This window comes from Arachis ipaensis, chromosome B07 (genome assembly GCF_000816755.2).
Source record: "Arachis ipaensis cultivar K30076 chromosome B07, Araip1.1, whole genome shotgun sequence".
In the NCBI taxonomy this organism is placed as follows: Eukaryota; Viridiplantae; Streptophyta; class Magnoliopsida; order Fabales; family Fabaceae; genus Arachis; species Arachis ipaensis.
In genome coordinates this window covers 124,948,997-124,970,314 of record NC_029791.2, presented here as the reverse complement: position 1 = coordinate 124,970,314, position 21,318 = coordinate 124,948,997, and the positions used below count along the sequence as shown (strand labels likewise).

The following is a 21,318-nucleotide window of genomic DNA, read 5'->3' as shown; positions in this document are numbered from 1 at the left end:
ATGTAACATTGGCTTGCAATAAATGGTGATTGGTTTACACACCATGAAGAAAAAAAGAGAGAAAATAAATGTGTAAAAGAACTCAATAAAAAAAATACACACACTTAAATTTTGGTGCAGCAAAAATTTGTATGCTGCGCTTCGAAAATTTGTGTGCTATAGTTCAAAAATTTGTTACGTGCAAAAATTTGTGTGCTATATTGATAAGTTTGTGTTACGTGCAAATTTGTCTGCTATACTTCAAAACTTTATATGCTATGCTCCGAAATTTGTATGCTCTCCAACAAAAATGTGTACTGCAGAACATGTAGAAAGACTTGTACAGGTAATACAATCTCTTTGAATTGTGCGCCATAAAATTTTCAGAAAATTTTAAAAATAGCACGTTGTTAAGCAGTCCCTACAGCATTGTCCAATCAAACAGAAATCAATCATTTTGCAGTATCTGAAAATTAATTTCCCTCATTTTGCTATGCATAAGCCAAGAAAAACAACAAATTAAAAATACACGACAGTGTTATTTATGCTTCTTTACTGGTTCTCAGGAGTTGGGACGTTTCCTTTTGAGTGATCCACTTAAAGCAGCTTTAGCCTTCGCCCACTCTTTCAAAGAAGAACAACTTCTCATGAATGTGCAAGTTTCGCCTACTTCAACCCTCGCAGTGGATCTCTCTTTTTGTACTGTTTCTTCAGACGATCCTTCCTTTTCTCTTGTCTCACTCTTTTCCTCATATGCAGTATCATTGGCACCACCACCATCATGTTGACTCTTTTCCGGTATACACCCATCACTAGTAACAACTTCATTAATAGCATCCTTACCTACATTATTATGCTTGGGATTGTTGGAATTTGCAGGGTCCATGGTAGACCCCTTGGCCATTGGCTCTGAGAATGTAATGCCTGCCAAAATCTGTGAAATGCTAAATGAACTGTTGTCTCCAGCAACCAGTTGTGTCCATGATTGCTTCCGTCGCCATGATGCACCTCGACCGGTCTTCTTCAACTCCACATTGTTGTCAGCAGGCTGAGCTTCAGCATGCTTTCTTAATGCTGATGTGTTGGTATGATTATCTTCAGTGAGCTCCTTTGTCGATTCTGTATCGGTGGGTTCACTCCCTAGGTGTTCATGCCCTTCCATGTTTTCAGTTTTGTCGTTTAAAGATATGGATTGGGATGGACTATCAGGTCTTTCTTGTTCTGTAGGAAATATGAGAGTGCCATTGAAAGCAGTATTACCTCCATTACCAAGTAGTTCTTTCCATGATGATTTCTGAGACCATGAAACTTTAGACGGTTTGCCAAAATCATCTTCTGACTCAACAGGTTGCACTCCAGATTCTACCTCATCTGGAAGGGTCTGCACATTATTCTTTCCTTTAGCAGTAGTAGACACATGTCCAATGCTTTCCCTTTCCGATTTGCGAAGTGATTTTCTCTTATTGTTGGGATTGCTCTTATGCCCTTTATGCACATCAGACTCACTCTTGTCATTTTCTTCCTTACCAATTTTTGATTTATTGGACCATGAGTCCTGAATATCCAAACAGCAATTAGAAACAATATAAATAAATCTATTCTTTGATAAAAAAAAATAAGGAGTGATACAATAAGAGATAACTTAACCGGTTTCTTTCGTAAGGGGAGTGGATCCTCTCAATTTTTTTCTCTTAATTGTTTGGTAAAGTGTGATCTCTTATCATTCAATATCTTTTCTCACATATTTTTTTCTTGGTCCCACTTAATGTAACGTGAGAGATCACACTTTACCAAACAATTGAGGGAAAAAAAATTGAGAGAATCCATTTGCTTAATAATAATAATAATAATAATAATAATAATAATAATAATGACAGCAATGAAAATTAACCTGATTTTCCAAGATCATTTGAAGTTCCTCACTCCCTATTATGGACGATTTATTTCTCTTTGTGTTCACGTTAATAATGATATCATCTTCATCTGTTGAACTACCTACTTCAGAGTCATCAGGATGTGCAGGTGATTCAAAGGAATCCTCTGTTTCAAGATTCTTCTTTTCGGAAACATTTTCTTTTCCAAGTAGTTTGTTCATCACGACATTCATTATGTTAATTTCTTCATCATTCATTCCTCCAATTTCTGTTGCCCTTTCAATATGTAGTTTTCCCCTTTCTGTGCCAGAAGGACTACAATGTTCCTTGCAATCACAGAAATGCACAGGGAGAAGAGGAACTTTAATATTCTGGAAACTGTATTTGTGCTTTCCAGTTCCAGTGAATGGTATAGATTTTACCTGCATAAGTACAGATGTTGCATGTGAAAATTGAACCATATGATTAAGCATTAACGTTTCTTTACATGACCGAATATAAGGGAAAGGCAAGAATGCATTCTACATAATAAAACTGTTACACACTTATATATCACAGATAAATGGAAGTCTTAAATTAAATATCAACAAAAAAAATCCAAAAAATTTAAAAAACATACAAATTGAGCCAAAATTTAGCAATAGAAGCATGCAGGCTTAGCAATTGTAGGGGTATATAGCACATGATTGAGGCAGAGGAGAGCAGGAGCCGGATGCAATGGAGCTTCTGGTGCGGAGTGCTTTTCTTTCCGTGGTGTTGAGGCCATAATCAAAATATGGTGGGTAGTCAGGTCAAAGACAAACAACTTGGGTAACCCAATTAGGTTCTTCTTCCTCTGTTGCAGCCTCATTCATCCCTTCTCTCTGTCTCAGCCTGTGTTTTGTCGCAGTTGGAACAGAGGAGAAACAAAGACAGTAAACAAAGGCAATGTATCTTATATGTTATGCTATGGCCAAATTAGAGTTTCTCATGTTTTTTATCATTTGCACACGAGTTCTTTTTTCTTTTTTCTGGTGTGTGCATTTCTGCAGATTCTTCTTTAATTTTGCTGAAATAGCTTCTTGGTCTTCAATGTTACATGATAAAAAGAAAAGAAGGAAAAAAGGTGTATTGTTCACATCCAAGGATAACAATGACCTTTCTCAGGTTTGAAAGGCCATATATGGATAATCCTCCAGATGTGTGCTATGTTCAGGTTGAATTCTGAATCAATATCACTTTTTTTCATTTTACATTATCCAGTGGCTTGCTTTCTTTGGAATGCATTGTTTAGTATCTTTGGCGAGTGTTGGGTGTATCCTAGAGGCTCAGAGCAATTCTTATTGATTGGCATTGACACATTTGGCTATGACAGACATTCCAACAAGCAAGCCATGTGGGATAGGATTTGATGCCTTGCTTGTACATGGTGCAAGGCACGTAAACATTTGAGGTATCTGGCTTAGAAATTAAGAGAGATAGATTAGTGAATTTCACATTTTTGCTACATTCATGCTAGGCTCTTCTGTTTGTTAGTTCTTATTTATCCGAACTTTTGTTGCTTAAATGATAGCCTACCTCCAAATGACACACATATTCCTACAAATGTGCCCTATCCATGCTGCATATTCTCCACAGCACCTCACACACACCCTTCTGCTGAGTCAGCAAGTCAGTTACGCTGACCCTGCCCCCACCAGATCATTCTTCTAAGTGCATATTTGAGCGCCATTATTTTGTTAAAAAAAGATCTTTTTTCAATGAAAAAATATCTTTTTTTATTTTTTAACGTGTTTGGCAAATTTCTAGTAGTAAAAGTAAAAGCACTAGTAAAATAAAAAAAAAATCTTTTTTGAGAAGCTGTAATTTACATCTTTTTTTAAAAGATATTTTTTCCTTAAAAAAAGATGTTTTTCATGTAATAAATAAACAAAAAAGTACTTTTATATTGTTATACCCAAACATAATTGATTGATAAAAAGACCTTTTTACATGAGATACCCAAACATAAAATTACTTTTACTTTTCCATAAGATCTTTTAAAAAAAGATAACTCAAAAAAAGATCTTTTCTTAAAAGCTCACCCAAATAAGCTCTAAACCTGCCCCACATTTTCCTTAACCCATTTACCTTTTTCTTCACATCTTATATCTTCAGCTGCATACTTTCTTATAGGGTTAAGTACTGAAATCGTCCCTAAGGTCTGGGGTGAAAATCAAAATCGTCCCCGACCTTTTTTTGTTATTAAAATCATCCTCAACGTTACAAAACGTTATAAAATCGTCCTTTTTCACTTCAATTTTAAACGTTGAGGATGATTTTAATAACAAAAAAAGGTCGGGGATGATTTTGATTTTCACCCCAGACCTTAGGGACGATTTCAGTACTTAACCCCTTTCTTATAAGGTGCATTACAACTTAGGTTCTTAATCTCAAATTCTTGACCATTTTAAACCTTATTACGTGATAAGATGTTAAACCTAACATGTATTACATGAACAGAAATTTTAACAGAATAGAGGAGGAATATAAATGAAAACCATTTAAAACAATGATATAAAAACCATCTGAGAACAGCATAATTAGACACTCCCACAAATGTTGGCCTTGTTATTCCTGCCAAATGCCAAAACCTTTAAAACATGTCATAATAAATGTTTACAGTATGGCCTCATAGAAATGGAGACAGCTAACAGTTCAGATCATTTCTTAGTGTCATTCATTACCGAAATAACTGTACCAATAATATTGTGAGCTTAATTCTTGACATTGAAAAAAAAAACCAAAAATATTAAGACATGAATCCATGACAAAGCTCTACAGTATTTCACATAATATTTCCCATGTTATACCACTTTCATACGCAAAAATGGCATTCTACAAAGCCATAGCCACACTAGATACACACCAAAGACTGGCATCCACACCTTTTAGCTTCACAGTTTAAAGGTTATTCAAAACACAAACGCCTTTAAAGGTCACGGTTCAACATCCAAAAAACATGTTGAAACACAACCAGTGAACATATTTGTAGATGGAGTTCATTCAACGTAGGGTTCCCAAACTGAAAAAAGATCCTCTAAAATGAGATTAGTAAAGTGATAAAGTGAAGGTTTAATCACCACTGAATTTGTAACTTCTAACTTATGTGAACCCCACTATCTTAATTTGTAACTTTACCAACATCCTCAATTTAGAGGAGCTTGATCCATCCAGACTCATTGGATATTGGCTTTTAACAACGTCAATGACCAATGAATACATACTTGTGTCGACTAAATGAATAAATAAAGGTATGTTACATTAGTATGTCACCTTTCTTAACCTCGGGAAGTAAATGTGGAGCTGCTTTGTCTTTAAACTCTCTTTTGTGGGCTTTTCCTCTAACTTATCAGTAGTGACTGGTTTGTCACTAACATGCTCAATCTTAGACATAGCATCTTCATCCCATTCTCGTTTCAACCGCACTAGATAATGTTCTTTAGCCTTCTCAAGCTTCAACTTCTCACCCTTCCAAACACAACCATTATACTGCCAAGACAATTTTTTTTTTTTTAGTTTTTAACAGAAAATGCATATTGTTATAATCAATTGAATTTAATGAAGTTTTAACTAAAAAAAAAAGAGAAAAAACTAACCTTGCTAAAAAGCCTGGAAAGAGATTTGTCATCGGTGGGAAAAGGAAGGAAGTCAAGATAGGCGAAACTGCGACCTTTGGTTCGGATTGTTTCGACTGCTTCGACATTGCCGAAAGAGCTGAACAAACTGTGTAGGTCTTGTTTAGTTACTGATTCCCCCAATCCACCGACAAATATTCTCACCGTCTTGTTCTGTTGCCCCTCCATGCCCTAAGGATCGTTAGCCTGCACTCAATTAACAATAATACGGTGATATAGGAATGCTATTAAGTTGGTTCGACAATGTTTTGTGCCTCCAAGAGTAACAATTAGAAGCGGCAATTTTTTTCTTAATTAACAATATAGGCAGTGCAAATTTTAACAAAGCTCATCACAATGATTAACAACAACAAAAAGCACTAAAAGAACAGTGAATCAGTAACATAGGCAGTGCAAATTTAAAATTTAAAATTTATCATCAAATACAATCTGTGAGCAAAGCCAATCAATCAAGCACTGACTGAGCATTCTGTTCTGATTCTGTGACTGGGAAGCAACAAATTCAGCAACAAATTCAAGTTACAGCAACAAATTTAACAAATCCTAGTAAAGTCCCGATTTACAGCAAAAAGGCAAATTTATTAATTACCAATTCAGCAACATGCAGAAATACAGGGAAAAGGGGAATCTGGAAAAGAGAGAGCACTAAACCAAAACATTAACCAATAATCACAAAACACTAAACCTTCACCCAGCAATTACAAACAAAGCCAGCAATTACAAACATTAGCACGTTATGAAACATTCCAAAACACTAAACCTTCACCCAGCAAAACCAGCAACTACAAACAAAGCCATCAGTAAATTTGAACAAAAAAATTAAGAGCCATCAGCCTACAGCATTCAACAATATTGCAACAAACAAATTAGGAGCCATCAGCAACTGGTAAACCAGTAAAACACTATCAGAGCCATCAGAGTAAGTATTACTGACTAAAACACTAAAACAGATTAACAGAGTAAGTATTACTGACTAACAGAGCAATCAGAGTATAGTGAATACAAGACAGAGCAATCAGAATCATACATACAAATTTGCAAATTTGTAAAATTTCCACCATTAACCACCAGCAAATACAAGGGAATACCAAACTGGAAACCAAGACGGAAGACCGAAGAAGAAGAATTGAAGAACCAAACTTCAAAGTTCAAACCAAGACCGAAGAAGAATTGAAGAAAAAATGGAACAAAAATTGAAGAAGAAGACCGAAGATGAAGACGAGCCACTAACCTGGGTTCGGTGCCGAGAAGCCAGCGAAGATGAAGAGTACCTGCCGAGTTACTGGGTTAGGGTTCGACGACCTGGGAACGGCGGCGACTATGGAGGGCTAGGGTTCCTCCGCTTCAGAGTTCTCCAATCTCCAGTACAGGGAGTATAGTGACAAATGATTAAATGAATGAATGATTGGGGGAAGAGGGGGGAGGGGGGGTGTTTGGTTCACGCAGAGTATTGTTGTTGTGTGAGTGTATTGTCTGGTGGTGGGTTTAGGGAACTCACGGCGGCGACAAAAGAGAGCAGTTCGACGGCTAGGTGAAGCGCGCGGGTTGGTCGCAGAGTTTGAAGCAGGGCAACATGGCTTCCAGACGAACGCGAACCCGAACGGTGAACGCGAACGGTGAACGCCAAGCAAACTTGAACGGCGAAGAACGCGAACGAAGACGACGGCTGAACGAAGACGCGAACGTTAACGGCAACCAACGGCGGACGCCGAGCTCGTGGAAGCAGCTGCGATCGGTGACAACGAACGGGGGTTGAAGACTTGGAGCACGAGGGAAGCTAGATAGACGGACGGACGGCGGCAGTATGCCCCTCCTTGCGGCGGCGGTGGTGTAGGCTTACAGTGCTAGGGTTTTTTGGCGGAGTTTCTGTGAATGATAGAAACGGAGGGAGAAAGGGAGAAAGAAACGGAGGAGCAAATTTGGCAAAAACGACGCCGTTTCTTTTAAACCGGTTGGTTCTCTGTCCGATTCAACCGGCCGGTTCGACGATTCTCCTCCGATTTTTAGAGAAACGGTTTTAGAAGACAAATCGGACCGTAATTACTGCCGGTTCATAATTAGACCGGTCGAACTGACATGTTCGGTCCAGTTTTCAGAATATTGCTCAAAACAGTGAAACATAACTCTCCTAACCGATAAACCGAAGGATGAAGGGCATTTTCGGAATTACGAAGCGACGTCGTTTTGGGGTTTTCTATTTTCTTTTTTCCTCCATCGCCAACACACAAAAAGGCAATTTTTTTTTGTATAGTTTTTGGACAGTGGTATGAACGTAATTAACTTCAAGAATGAGAGCATTTTATAGTAACTTCAGTTTGATTCTTATGCGTTCTCCTTGCAAGTGAATAGAGTAGTGTGAAGCTTAGTTGGTTGCTGGAGCAAAGGTATATGTTTTAATTCATGATAAAGTTAATTTCTTTCTTAATTTTTCTAGTTTTAAGAAGTGAGAACTGTTGTTGGGATACCATGCTTATATTTTTATTTTTTATTTTTTAAACTTTTTTCTAGTTTTTGGGATATTGGAACAGGAGTTTAAGATTGCTGTAAGGATGAATGTTTAGTTTGAACTTTGAAGTGATGATGAATTGAGTTTTGAGGCATGAAAATGGGTGTTATGTCTATTCTAGATCGGAGATTGTACCATATTGCTACTATGCGGTTCTTATTTGTTGGTGTGTTGGTTGCAATAGTAGTTGTTTTCTAATGTTTTGCACTTCCCTCTTGGAGATTACATTCTCTGTTAGATTCGGAGAAGCTCTCAGTAGCTCTGCCAGCTAAGGATATGGGGAATGGAGTAGATTTGGACTATGAGTTGGAGTCTAATGTGGATGGGAATTTGAGCATTGGAGAGACCCTAGATAGCAGTTATGGAGGGAAAAATAGTGAAGATGCAATTCAGAAAGGTTTCATTCATGAAAGACCAAACTATGCACATGATCCTGTAGAATACAGATATAATGCTTCACCACTAGGGGTTCCTTCAAAGGGCATAACATTTCTGGATGAAGATTTGGGCACCTTAATCACTGCAAGAAAATCTTCAAATGGCAGTGGAATGCAAAGGGGGGAAATGAAAGCTCAAAATGAGAAGTCACCTCTATCGAAAGTTCCTTTGTCCAATTTGAGTACTTCATTGACTCGGATGAACTCCTTATTGCTTCAGAGTTTTAACTCTTCTTATATGGTATGGAGTTTCAGCTTTGTGGTAAAAAAAAGATGAGACATTATGGAATATGTATGTATGGACTCCTAATTGTTGCATATTGTGTATTGATTGATCATTGATGACAGAGACCTAGGTGGTCTTCTCGTCCTGATCGTGAACTCTTATCAGCAAAACTGGAGATCGAAAATGGCCGTGTCGTATCAAATCCTTCTGGGCTTCATCCACCTATTTTCCGGGATGTTGCCAAGTTCTCAAGGTATGATCATAATAGTTAAATGTGCTAGATAGATATATAGCATTGAGTTGTGAATTATTCTTGTTCCATTTTTATCATTGTTATCATTCTGCAACTTTGATAACGTTGATTAATTCAGCAAGTCCTTTGTATTTTAGTGCTTCAAATTTGAAATATGCACATGTCAACTAGATTTCACCATTCTTCTTCCAGTAGATAATTGATGGTTGAAGCATTTCTCTACATCTGTTCTTCAGGAGTTATGCACTGATGGAACGCAGGCTCAAAGTTTACGTCTACAGAGAAGGAGATAAGCCTATATTTCACTAGCCAAGGACGAGGGGACTATATGCATCCGAAGGTTGGTTTATGAAACTGATGGAGGGAAATAAACGGTTCGTAGAGAAGGATCCTCGCAGAGCTCATTTGTTTTACCTGCCATTCAGTTCACAAAAGCTAAGAATTATTCTTGCTGAACAAAAGCTTAATGGTAAGCAGATGGAGCAATACCTAGAGAGGTACGTGCATTTAATCGCAGGAAGATATCGATTCTGGAACAGAACTGGGGGAGCAGACCATTTTCTTGTTGCTTGTCATGACTGGGTGAGCTTCTGTTTCAGACTGTCATTTCTTTGATTACTATTTATGTAATGTTTTTCAACAAGTTAATGTCAATAAGTTCATTCTTTTAATTGACCTCCTTTTGGAAAATGTTTTAAGCAACAAGCATTTATCAATTCAAAATTTTGACCGAGATAATTAGTTAGGATTGATCATACTCAAAGCGAGGCGCTTCACACACACATCTAGACAAGTGTACAAGTCCTTACGATTAGGGGAGAGAAATGATGTCTACACCTAACACCACCTTCTGTACACCTTCCTTTTATGGTATAAAAGACAATTTTTTTTATCTTCTTTCATTTTCTATCGATCATTTTTAATACCAAAAGTGGAAGGTATATACAAAAGTGGTGCGTATAACATTTCTCCTGTGTAAAATATAGCACTAACCTTCCCTTGAGGGAGATCAACGTCACTTGGACAAGTCGAGGGTATTGTAAAAAATTTCAGCAAACCTCAAGGAGTGTAATTTGCCCTAGTTTTTATGATAAAACATGTAATAATCACTTTAATTGGATGAAAGGGATGATGGCCATATACCTAATGTAGCATATAAAAAAAATGTGCATTATTAATATGATATTGTTTATGAAATTTCAGGCCTCTCAAATCACAAGGCAACCAATGAAAAATAGTATTAGGTCTCTCTGCAACTCAAATATTGCTAAAGGCTTCCAAATAAGAACTAACAAACAGAAGAGCCTAGCATGAAATTTGGCTTCCATAATCTCGATGCCTCTTGGCTCTAACTCTCCCTAGCACCCATCTTGCCTCTTCAAGTTTGCCTGGTTCCGCAAGGCTGTTAGGTGTCTCTGTACAAATATATCCAAATTTAATAGTGTCAACGTTACATTCTAAAACTACCATTCATGTCATAAGAATCTTGAAATTCATTATTCTCACAAATAGGAATAGATAGAGTTACTAACCCTGATCCATTGATTGGAGTTCATATTGAGAATTCACTTGTCTATTCCTTTGCCCTTTCTTTATTTCTTCGTCAAGACTTGTGAAAGAAGAAGAGGAACTTCATTGGCAGGAAGAGGAATTCTGGTTTTGTTTCTCATAAAACTAACTTCCATCAAGTTAGTTACTTTCAAATATCTACTAACAAGCTTTCCTTCATTTAATTAATTGATATATTTATTAATCCTATAAAATGAAACACACAACACTAGAGACATAATATAATTTCTTACAAAATGTACCTCCAAGAACTAGAAACATTAGAGTTGCTGGAACCGTAGCCAAACACAAGGATATTTTCCATCCATATCTCTGGACTTCCTAAACTAATTAGCCCCATTTGCAGCTAGGACACTGTCAAAAGTCATTAGGGTAATAGAGTCATTTTATGTTTAAGTTACACTTTGGCATATGGAAGATCTCGGGTCCACTAAGGGAGTAGGGTCCGAGTGAGATTTTTTTTCCCTTGAGTGTGTCAACATTAACTTTTAAATGTGAAATCCAAGACCAATGTATTAGATGCGCAAAGAAAATTGCATTGATATAACATAAGAATTATGATTATTCAAAATAATAAAAATAAGGCAAGGGGCAGCAATAGCATAATAACAACAACAATAAAACCTTGCCCAAGTCTACATAGATCAAACGTCATGAATCAAGTCTAAACTTGGATCACACTTAGATATCTTCTTGACAATAATTTAATTCCATTCAAAAATAAAACAGTCAACTATTTTGGATATCAAAACAATAATAATTTTATTGTGCAACAAAGTACCTACTTTTGGTGGTATCATGTCAGAATTCTCACAAATTCATCTACTCTTGTTGTTCCCTGTGGCACTACATTCCTCTGTCGCTCATCAAAGTCTTTTCTTCGAATTTCGGAACTCTTTCGAGTGTTCTCCATTTTTACCTTCAATTACAACAGTGGTAACTTCTTTTTTCTCAAAAGTTGAATCTTCTTGCTCGTCATTATTTTGAACCCTAACCTTTCTAGATCGGCTAAAAACAGGCCCTGGGGGAGCTGATTTGGCAAAAGCCACTGCGGTTTGATAAACATTGTCAGCATCCAAAGATCTTTCATCTAAAACAAGTGCACTACCTTTCTCAACAGCTTGCTCCCACAGTAACATAACTCCTTCTGTGCAAGATGCAGATGATGTTGAAATTAAACTTTCATCAGCTGCACTTGAACTATCTAGCAACCCATCTGTAGAAGGATCTACCTTGCCATCAATAGAATTCTCACAACTTTCCAGCACAGAAACACTTGGTTTTGTGCTATCAGAAGGTGGAGAACCCCTGACATCATCTGTGGTTTCAACTTCACAGGTTCTCATAGAAAGTGAAGCAGCGTCGGTAACCATCGAGAAAGGTAGATTGCTATCTTCTATTGGGAATTAATCATACAAGACCAATTATTGGTAGTTCTTATCAATTTTCTCGTAAGATGCGTGGTTTACTTACTTTGGAAGGTCAAACCAATTCTAATTCTAACAATGAAATATAGATGGATGTTGAGGATTACTTATACGGCAATAAATATAAATCTAGAGTGGAAGAACTTTAGGTTCGCATGAAAGGGCAAACTTCTCTCATGATCATTCAATTATATGATGCGTTCAATTGAAATATAATAATGAAAGTATGAGATAAATAAAAAATAAAAAGGGAGAACTCAATGGTTACGATGTGTCACCAAAGAAAAAAAAAGGAGAGGAGAGCTTTAATATCTTAAATACTTTCACTGTTATTATTAAGTTTTAAATTTCTTAATAACGTTAGGTTACCTTTAATTTTGACCATTTTATTTAAGATATATTATATTCATGTAATCCGTGTTATATGTGATATAAATAAAATACACAATTTTCTATTTATAAGAATAAGAGGAATAAAAATACCCACTCATAATAAATAATAACACCAGCACAATAATATTAAATAGTACTGAAAAAATCACATAAACAAAAAGATAGAGACAAATTAACACAACAAGATTTTTAACGTAAAAAACCTCTTCAATGTGATAAATAAAAATCATGAGTTACTAAAATAAAAAAATAGATTCATTATGATGAAAAATAGGGTACAAAAAAGTCATAAATTAGAGCATAAAATATGTATATAACAAGTCAAACAACCCAAACTTCAAAATTCATAAACAAGAACAAAAAAGATGAAGATACCACAAAAATAGAACCTCTATCCGAGCTCGATTTTTTTAATGGTAGATCTCCAATCAAAATCTCCACTATTTAAAATGAAGAACAAGATGAGGTGAATATGCAGTCCAAATTTCACGCCAATCCAATGGTGAACAAGCAAGAAACGAACACTCAAAGTTACTTTGCTAAAAAACGTAGACAGTGTTCTCGCTTCTCTTTCTCTCTTAATGCTTGTGTTTTTGACAAAATGAGACCTCCCATTTCAACCTTAACATTCTTAGCAATTTCAACTATCTATGGGCTTGGATACCAACATTTGGGCCTTTCTCCATGTAGGAAAGGAACCCAAAGCCCAATAAATCTCCCCCTCACGATTATGTGGAGGTAACCGCCAATCCGCGATTAAGTAACAAACTTCAAACTTCCACCTTGGTGATGTCTTAGTCATCATATCAGAATCACCCTCATAAGTGTGAACCTTCATAAGTTCTAATAACTCAGCATCCAAAACATCATATACCTAATGATACTTCACATCAATATGTTTTGACCGAGAATGAAAAGTAAAGTTTTTACCAAGATGTATAGCACTTTAACTATCACAAAACAACACGTACCTCTCTTGAACAAATCCAAGTTCCTTCAAGAATTTCTTCATCCAAAACATCTCCTTGCACGCTTTAGTAATGACAATAAACTTGGCCTCGATAGTGGACAAAACAACACATTTTTGCAATCTAAATTGCAAAGACATAGCTCTACCTGCAAAGTTGATCAAGAAGCCTGAAATGGACCTTCTAGAATTAATATATCTGAGTCAGTATAACCAAATGGAATAGGCTTCTCACTTCCATAACACAACTTCATGCTAGAAGTACTACGAGAATATCTCATTATCCATTTTACAGTATTTTAATGCTCTCTTCCTGGGTTTAAAATAAAATGGCTAATACAACCAACAGCATGAGCTATATTCGGCCTTGTGCACACCACAATATACATTAAACCACCCATGGCTGATGTATATAGAATTTTTTTCATATCTTTCTTCTCTTCTTTACTTGATGAATTTTTCTTGCAACTCAATTTGAAGTGTGTAGTAAGAGGAGTACTAAAGCCTTTGTTGAACCTATGCAACATTGTCTCAATATATTTCTCCTGTGATAACCAAAGTTTCTTCTCCTCTTTATCACGCTAGATTCTTATACCAAGAATCTCCTTTATCAGCCCAAGATCCTTTATTGCAAATGATTGCCTTTTCAATGTGTCAATCATAGAAGTATTCTGACCAACAATAAGCATGTCATCAACATCTATCAAAAGAATAATAAAATCATTACTAGCAAACTGTTTAATAAATACACAATGATTAAAAGTAGTCTTCTTGTAGCCTTGTCTATCATACCAGACTCGAACTTCTTGTACCATTGTCTCGAAACTTGTTTCAAGCCATATAAACTCTTCTTCAGTTTGCAAACATGATCCTCTTTGCCTTTTACTATGAAACCTTCAGTTTGTTGCATGTAAATTTCATTCTTAAGATTACCATGAAGAAAATCAATTTTCACATCCATTTGCTATATCCCTAAATCAAGACTTGCAAGCAAACTCAAAACAGTTCTAATAGAAGATCTTCTCACAATCGGTGAAAAGATTTCATTATAGTCAACTCCCTTTTTCTACCTATAGCCCTTGACTACCAATCTAGTCTTGTACCTTGAACATTGAGAATTTTCCTCATGCTTCAACCTATAAACCCACCTGTTTTGCAAAGCTTTCTTTTCTTTTGGCAACTTCACAAGCTCAAATGTTTGATTATCATGCAAGGATTTCATTTCATCTTGCATTGCATTAAACTATTTCTTATTGTCATCACCTTTCATAGCTTTCTCATAACATTTAGGTTCTCCCCTATCAGTTAATGTCACTGAAGGTTGTAGAAGGCTTAGAGAAGGGGGTTGAATCTATAGCCTTCTTTTACTTTAATGAATTAAGTCTTTAATATCTAAGTTACAGTTAAAAACTATTTAAACTGTGTAGCAAAAATTTTATGAGACAATTTTATTTTGTCTCATAAATATCAGAAAACAGAACTTAGAGAAAGAGAAGAAAGATGACACAGGTATGTATTCTGGTTCAGATGCCTTGTGCAATGCAACCTACATCCAGTCTCCACCACAACAGTGGTAAAATTTTTACTATAGTTAAATTATTACATACATCAATTTCTTAGGATTTACTCAATCCTTTCACTCTCAAGTTCTTATCTAACTTGACTTGGTTATGCTAATACCTAACTTTTCACTCTAAGTGATAACCCAACTTAGAAAGGGAAACCTCACAGGCACAAGACACAAGACATATGAAATAACCTAAAGAAATCTGAAATAACTCTAGGCTTTTCTCTCAAGTGTCTCACTCAGCCTTTTGTCACTCGTTGGCTTTTTCTTGAATTCTCATTTTCAGCCTTTTACCTCTCAAGAAATTACAGAAAGATATACATTGAAAATGAAATACAAACTGTAAAACATGAAGGAGATTAATGCATCAACAACCTTTGTTGCTATAAGTTGAACCGGATTATTTAGCTATCTCTGATGAAGCTCTTCATCTTGGTGGAATGTTTCTTTAACTTAGAAACACTGTCTAAAACGTTGAACTCTTCACAGGGAAGCTCTCAAACAAAACTCAGATTCTGGTTCTCTCTCCTTATCTTCAAAAATGAAAAATATTTTCTTTTTGTACCTCTTGCCAAGTTGCTGTTAGGATTTCTCCTTAGTCAACTCTTCGAGCTATGTGCTTCCTAGGCTTGTCATTTCACTTTCTTCAATTAACCCCCAAATTAGAGATTTTAAAGCTGGTCATTTTGCTTGACCGAAGACCTCAGATTAGCAAAGAGAAAATGTTTCAATGGTAAACCCAAATCTGAACCCTTGAGCAAGTGCTTTGTCCCCAAGAAACAATTTTAGCCTTTGATTCATAGTAGTGATTTTTAGAGAACACTTTCTCCATTTATCCCAAATTAGAGTTGCAGAAATTTGGAGAAGGAGTAATGAAAGTAAATTGCATGCAAATGGAAATAAATCACTTTTATCCTCTGACTTAGCTTAGCTTGCTTTGATTTGGGTGATTAGACACTAGTTTTTGATATTTACCTTTCTCTCTCTCTTTCTTCTCTGGTGAAATGAACAAAGAGAACAACTCTCTCTCTCTCTCTCTCTCTCTCTCTCTCTCTCTCTCTCTCTCTCTCTCTCTCTGATTTTAACCGAAGCAAATTATGTGAACGTTGGCTTTCAAAAGCTTCAGCTTGGTGGAAGCTTCTTGGACTTGGGTTGGATATATATTCCATCTGGCCCAATTGAATTCTTTGCTTTATTAATTTTGGGCTTTGTTAGCTAGAGAACTCACTAACAATCTTTGTTTTATTTTCTCTATCTCATTGGGCTGCTGCTATTGTAATTTTGGCCTGCACCAATAACCAAAACAATTAAAAGCTAATTGGGTGTTTAATCCATTAGATCAATGTTTGTCATCATCAATTTAGTTATTAATTTCTTAACTCAACAATCTCCTCATTGATGACAAACATAGTTATGAAATTGATCAAAAGAGATTTAATTCAATAAGATTAAAGTACTTCCCTTTATGTGATGTCACTTGCTTTTGAATTGCTCTTCCTTTCCTTCTCAAGAGTTGCTCCCCCTAAATTAGTGCTCTTCTTTTGTTTTCTGTTTACATATTCACATAGGGAACACAACACTATACTATATACAATTTGTTATCCATAGATGAAGCATCCAACAAGAATTTTAGCCTTTTTAACATCACATGAAACAGAGCCAAATAATGTATCAAAAACAGCAAGACCAGTCAACCCAAATAAAGCAAGAGCAACAAAATACAAAATACTAATACTAATACTACTCCCCCTTTTGTAATCAAGGGAGGAAATTGCAACCAACTTCCAAACCTACAGCAAACAGTTAAGACATAGTCTAGATAATTAGAAAAGTAAAACAAAAATTAGCAGTTGTTAAACAATTTACAGTCATCCGAGACTGCTAGGAAGTCCAAACACAAAATACAATCGTTCCACGAGATAATTTTCAAAATAAAACAGCATATAAAATAGCAAAAGAGGAGGCATCCTTAGGCATCTGAACCATCCTCTTGATCAGAATCAGCATGATCTTCAGGATCGATGGCCATTGTTTCATTCTTTTGGAGATTGTCAATGAACTTCATGAAATTGCCACTCTATCTCTGGACTTTTTGAGGAAGTTTTCATGCTTGGCAGCAAGTTTTCTTTGTTCTTTGCTCATTGCAATTAGATGGTTAGATTGAGAAACAAATTTCTAGACTACATCTTTCACCACTCCATATAAAAATGATTTGTGTCTAGTGGAAGCTGAAGTCCCAGAGGCAGATGGAGGAGAGGATTCTTCTGGTTCATAGTCATCATCATCATCATCATTGATTACCACCCTTTCAGTTCGAGTTGGTCCCTTTTTCTGTTGTTTCACTGAACCACCTCCTTTTAGATATGAGTGTCTATTTTCATATGTCTCATTTGACAAGTCAACACCAAAATATTCAAAAATACAGGTTAAGAACATGCCATAAGGAAGAGCTTTATCTTTCTCACTTCTAACACAATCAAACATGTATCTTACCATTAGGTATACAAAAGAAATTTCAGTTTTTGTGAGAATAGCATACAAAACCAAAGTATCACAGAAAGACACCCTTTGATATGAGTCACTCTGAGAAAGGATGATATGGTTCACTATGCAATGTAATTGAGCACGAGTGTAACCAAGAGCTTTGTGAGTTGGAGTGATGCCATCAATCAAAGATATGTGCTCACACAGATAGGCCAGAGCATCATTGTAAGAAAGATCTACCCCTTTCATCCCACTTACTCGAAGTGTATGCACAAGCACCAACATCAATGTATTTCAACGAATCACTGATGGTTTCATTGTTCAGAACAAGATCTCGGCCTTTAACATAGGAGTGAATGGTGCCCTCATGATAGGTCATATTTGCATAAAACTCTTTGACTAAAACTGGGTAAACTGGTTTTTTTATTTTAAAAATATAATTCCAGTCCAGAAATTCAAAATTTTCAGCATAAACAAAACCTTTCTTTTTCAGATTTGGTAAATCAACCAAAAAAGTGGGACATATGGTACGATGAGCAATAACACCATCATAGAAATTATTGTTCATTGCAGATCGAAAATGGAGAGGATTGTAGTTTGAGTGGAAGGTCATAAAGTGTGATTTGTGTACAAAAAGATCAATGGAGGGCTTTTTAACTGATTTGAGAGGAATGCGAGGTTTACCTCTTTGAGGACGAGAAGGAGCAGACCTAGGTTTAGATCTTGTGGGTTCAGGCACAGGTTCCTCTGCAGCAGGGTGCTTCCCTTTCGAAGTGCTTGGCTTGGAAGGAGCGCTAGGTGGAGCTGTCGGCTTGGAGGAAGAAGGAAACCTTGAAGGGTTTTTCGTTCGCACCATGGGGACTGTACGAGGAGGAGAGGTAGGAGGATATGGAGAGGGTGTGGAAGTCTGATCTTGGGAGCGAGTAGAGGGTCTAGGTTTCTCTGGGAGTTTGAGGATTTTAGCCCTTGGACCCTTTTGAATCACAGTTTTCTTCCTCATTAGAGTGAACTCAGGTTTTGAATGAAACAAAGCACTAATGGTAGTGGGAAAGAAATGAAGAGGTAGTGGATGGAGTTAAGAAGAGAGAAGTTTGGTAGCTGCACCAAGAAAAGAGGTTTCTTAAAACATGCAACTGCATCACCTATGACTTGACCTTGAAAAGACTTGACATCATAGAAAACGTGATTTGATTTGATTAATAAATAAAACAAAACAATTTTAAAAGAAACTTTTTTTACTAAAGGACAAAACACAGAATATCACATGGTGGTGTTTAAGGAAACATATTGGACCAACGTAACTCTGAACTGAAGGGTTAGCCCAGAAGATTCAGATCGTGCAAATGAGCCCAGAAAGTGATATTCAGAGCGATGGTTCTTCATTTGCCCATAATTTTCTCATCCATAACTGAGAGACAAAAATTTCAACAAAAATATCAGCTATGCACAAATAACGAATCATGACTTAAAATCCCTAGATTAGTCCTAAACTTGCAAAATCTGTCTTCAGCTAGAGGTTTGATGAAAATATCTGCTAATTGATCTTCTGATTTAACAAATTGAATGCTAATATTTCCTTTTTGAACATGTTCTCTTATTGAGTGAAATCTCACCTCAATATGTTTAGTTCTAGAGTGTAAAACTTGATTTTTGGAAATATTTATGGCACTCATATTGTCACATAACAAGTGAATATTTTCAGTATTTAATTTAGATGTTAATCCAACTTGGATGCTAATACCTAACTCTTTACTCTAAGTGTTAATCCAACTTAGAAAGGGACACCTCACAGGTACAAGACACAAGACATATGAAACAACCTAAAGAAATCTGAAATAACTCTAGACTTTTCTCTCAAGTGTTTCACTCAGCCTTTTGTCACTCATTGGCTTTTTCTTGAATTCTCTCTTTCAGCCTTTTACCTCTCAAGAAATTACAGAAATAATACATCGAAAATGACATACAAACTGTAAAACATGAAGGATATTGATCCATTAACAGCCTCTGTTACTATAAGTTGAACCGAATTCAACTGACTCTGATTAAGTTCTTCATCTTAGCAGAATGCTTCTTTACCTTAGAAAACACTTTCCAAAATTAATGAACTCTTCACAGAGAAGTTTTTCAAAGCAAACTCAATTTCTGGTTCTCTCTCCTTGTCTTCAAAAATGAAAAACATTTTCTTTTTGTACCTCTTGCCAAGTTTCTGTTTGGATTTCTTCTTAGTCATCTCTTTAAGCCGTGTGCTTCCCAGGCTTGTCATTTCACTTTCTTCAATTAATACCCAAATTAGGGATTTCAAAAATGGTCATTTTGCTTGATCGAAGATCTCAGATCAGCAAAGAGAAATATTTCAATGGTAAACCCAAATATGAACCCTTGAGCAAGTGCTTTGTCCCCAAGAAATAACTTTAGCCTTTGATTTACAGCAGTGATTATCAGAGAATACTTTCTCCATTTATCCCAAATTGGAGTTGTAGAAATTTGGAGAAGGAGTAAAGAAAGTAAATTACATGCAAATGGAAATAAATCACCTTTATCCTCTGATTTAGCTTAGCTTGCTTTGATTTGGGTGATTAGACACTAGCTTTTGATCTCTCTCTCTCTCTCTCTCTCTCTCTCTCTCTCTCTCTGATTTTGACCGAAGCAAATTATGTGAACGTTGACTTTGGAAAGCTTCAGCTTGGTGGAAGCTTCTTGGACTTGGGTTAGATATATGTTCCATCTGACCCAGCAGAATTCTTTGCTTTATTAATTTTGGGCTTTGTTAGCTAGAGAACTCACTAATAATCTTTGTTTTATTTTCTCTATCTTATTGGGCTGCTGCTATTGTAATTTTGGCCTGCACTAATAACCAAAACAATTAAAAGCTAACTGGGTATTTAACTCATTAGATCAATGTTTGTTATCATCAATTTAGTTAGTTAATTTCTTAACTCAACAGTCACGTACCCGTCAGTAAATATTACATACTCATTAGAATAATACCTCGTTGAAGGTCGTTGCTCTCTAGTAGACCTCCTAGGATGAAAACCTAGTGGATCTTTAGGTAGCTCAGGTTGATTATCAATATCATCATTAGCTAGAGCATCAATTAGATCTCCCAACTACTGATCATCAGGAACCAAAAGCTTATTTTGCTGTATATGCTCCTGATCTTGTAATTTCCTACTTGCAATAATAAGAGGAGCAACAATACTCACTCACAACAAGTAATAACAATAGCACAATAATACCAAATAGTAGCAAAAAAATCACATAAACCAGAAAATAGAGGCAAGCTAACACACCAAGATTTTTAACGTGAAAAGCATCCTCAATGTGAGAAGTAAAAATCACGAGTCACCAAGACTAGAAAATAGCTTCACTATGATAAAAAAAAATAAGACATAAAAAAATCACAAATTACTATACAAAATGTGCATACAATAAGCTAAACAACCCAAACTTCAAAACTCATAAACAAAAAACAAAGAAGATGAAGATACCATAAAATAGAGCCTCTGTCCGAGCTCTATTTCTCCAACTGTAGAGCTCTAATCAAAATCTCTACTATTCAGAATGAAGAAAAAGATAAGGTAAATATGCAGTCCAAATTTCTCGTCGATCCAATGGTGAACGAGTGAAAAACAAACGTTCAAAATCTGCTATTCTGTTAAAAAACGTGGACAATGTTCTTTCTTCTCTTTCTCTCTCAATGCTTGTATTTTTGACAAAATAAAACCTCTCATTTCAACCCTAGCACATTTTCAACAACTTAAACTATCTATGAAACTGAATACCAATATATGGGCCTTTTTCCATATATGAAGAGAGTCTAAAATCCAACAATATGATGTTTAAGGTCGAAAACAATTAAAGCTACGCAATGGGATAATATACTCAAAGAAGCTAAATGAAAGTGAAACTGAAAACTATCATATTATTTTAAATGAGAAAGGATAACATTTTGTCCTCCTAATTTTTATATAAATCGTTGC

At 35.9% G+C, this 21,318-nt stretch overlaps 1 protein-coding gene and 2 non-coding genes across 6 annotated transcripts; 1 reads left to right on the top strand and 2 right to left on the bottom strand.

Moving 5' to 3' along the window:
• Window positions 445-7,408, bottom strand: LOC107606327. The gene is made up of 5 exons (XM_016308376.2): window positions 6,741-7,408; window positions 5,471-5,695; window positions 5,148-5,363; window positions 1,871-2,275; window positions 445-1,534 (listed from the first exon to the last, which is right to left on the bottom strand). The coding sequence occupies exons 2-5, from the start codon at window positions 5,675-5,677 to the stop codon at window positions 542-544; spliced, it is 1,821 nt and encodes a 606-aa protein (XP_016163862.1). The 5' UTR covers window positions 5,678-5,695; window positions 6,741-7,408; the 3' UTR covers window positions 445-541.
• Window positions 7,741-10,261, top strand: LOC107606323. Its single transcript, XR_002350605.1, has 5 exons — window positions 7,741-7,893; window positions 8,018-8,693; window positions 8,801-8,931; window positions 9,168-9,513; window positions 10,135-10,261. It is a non-coding gene; the product is annotated as a probable glycosyltransferase At3g07620 (transcript).
• On the bottom strand, window positions 10,079-12,141 carry LOC107606325. Of its 4 annotated transcripts, none has more exons than XR_002350608.1 (4): window positions 11,286-12,134; window positions 10,743-10,854; window positions 10,464-10,649; window positions 10,079-10,346 (listed from the first exon to the last, which is right to left on the bottom strand). It is a non-coding gene; the product is annotated as an uncharacterized LOC107606325 (transcript). The 4 variants fall into 4 exon arrangements; XR_002350607.1 differs by having other exon boundaries at window positions 10,464-10,654; window positions 11,286-12,131; XR_002350609.1 differs by having other exon boundaries at window positions 10,464-10,638; window positions 11,286-12,131.

Bases quoted from the DNA above. Each gene is read 5' to 3' on its own strand.
- LOC107606327 (XM_016308376.2), bottom strand. From the start codon at position 5,677: ATGGAGGGGCAACAGAACAAGACGGTGAGAATATTTGTCGGTGGATTG. The intron at 5,364-5,470 runs GTTAGTTTTTTC...TTGTCTTGGCAG, and splicing joins TTTCCAGGCTTTTTAGCAAG to TATAATGGTTGTGTTTGGAA. The intron at 1,535-1,870 runs GTTAATTTTCAT...TTGGATATTCAG, and splicing joins AAATGATCTTGGAAAATCAG to GACTCATGGTCCAATAAATC.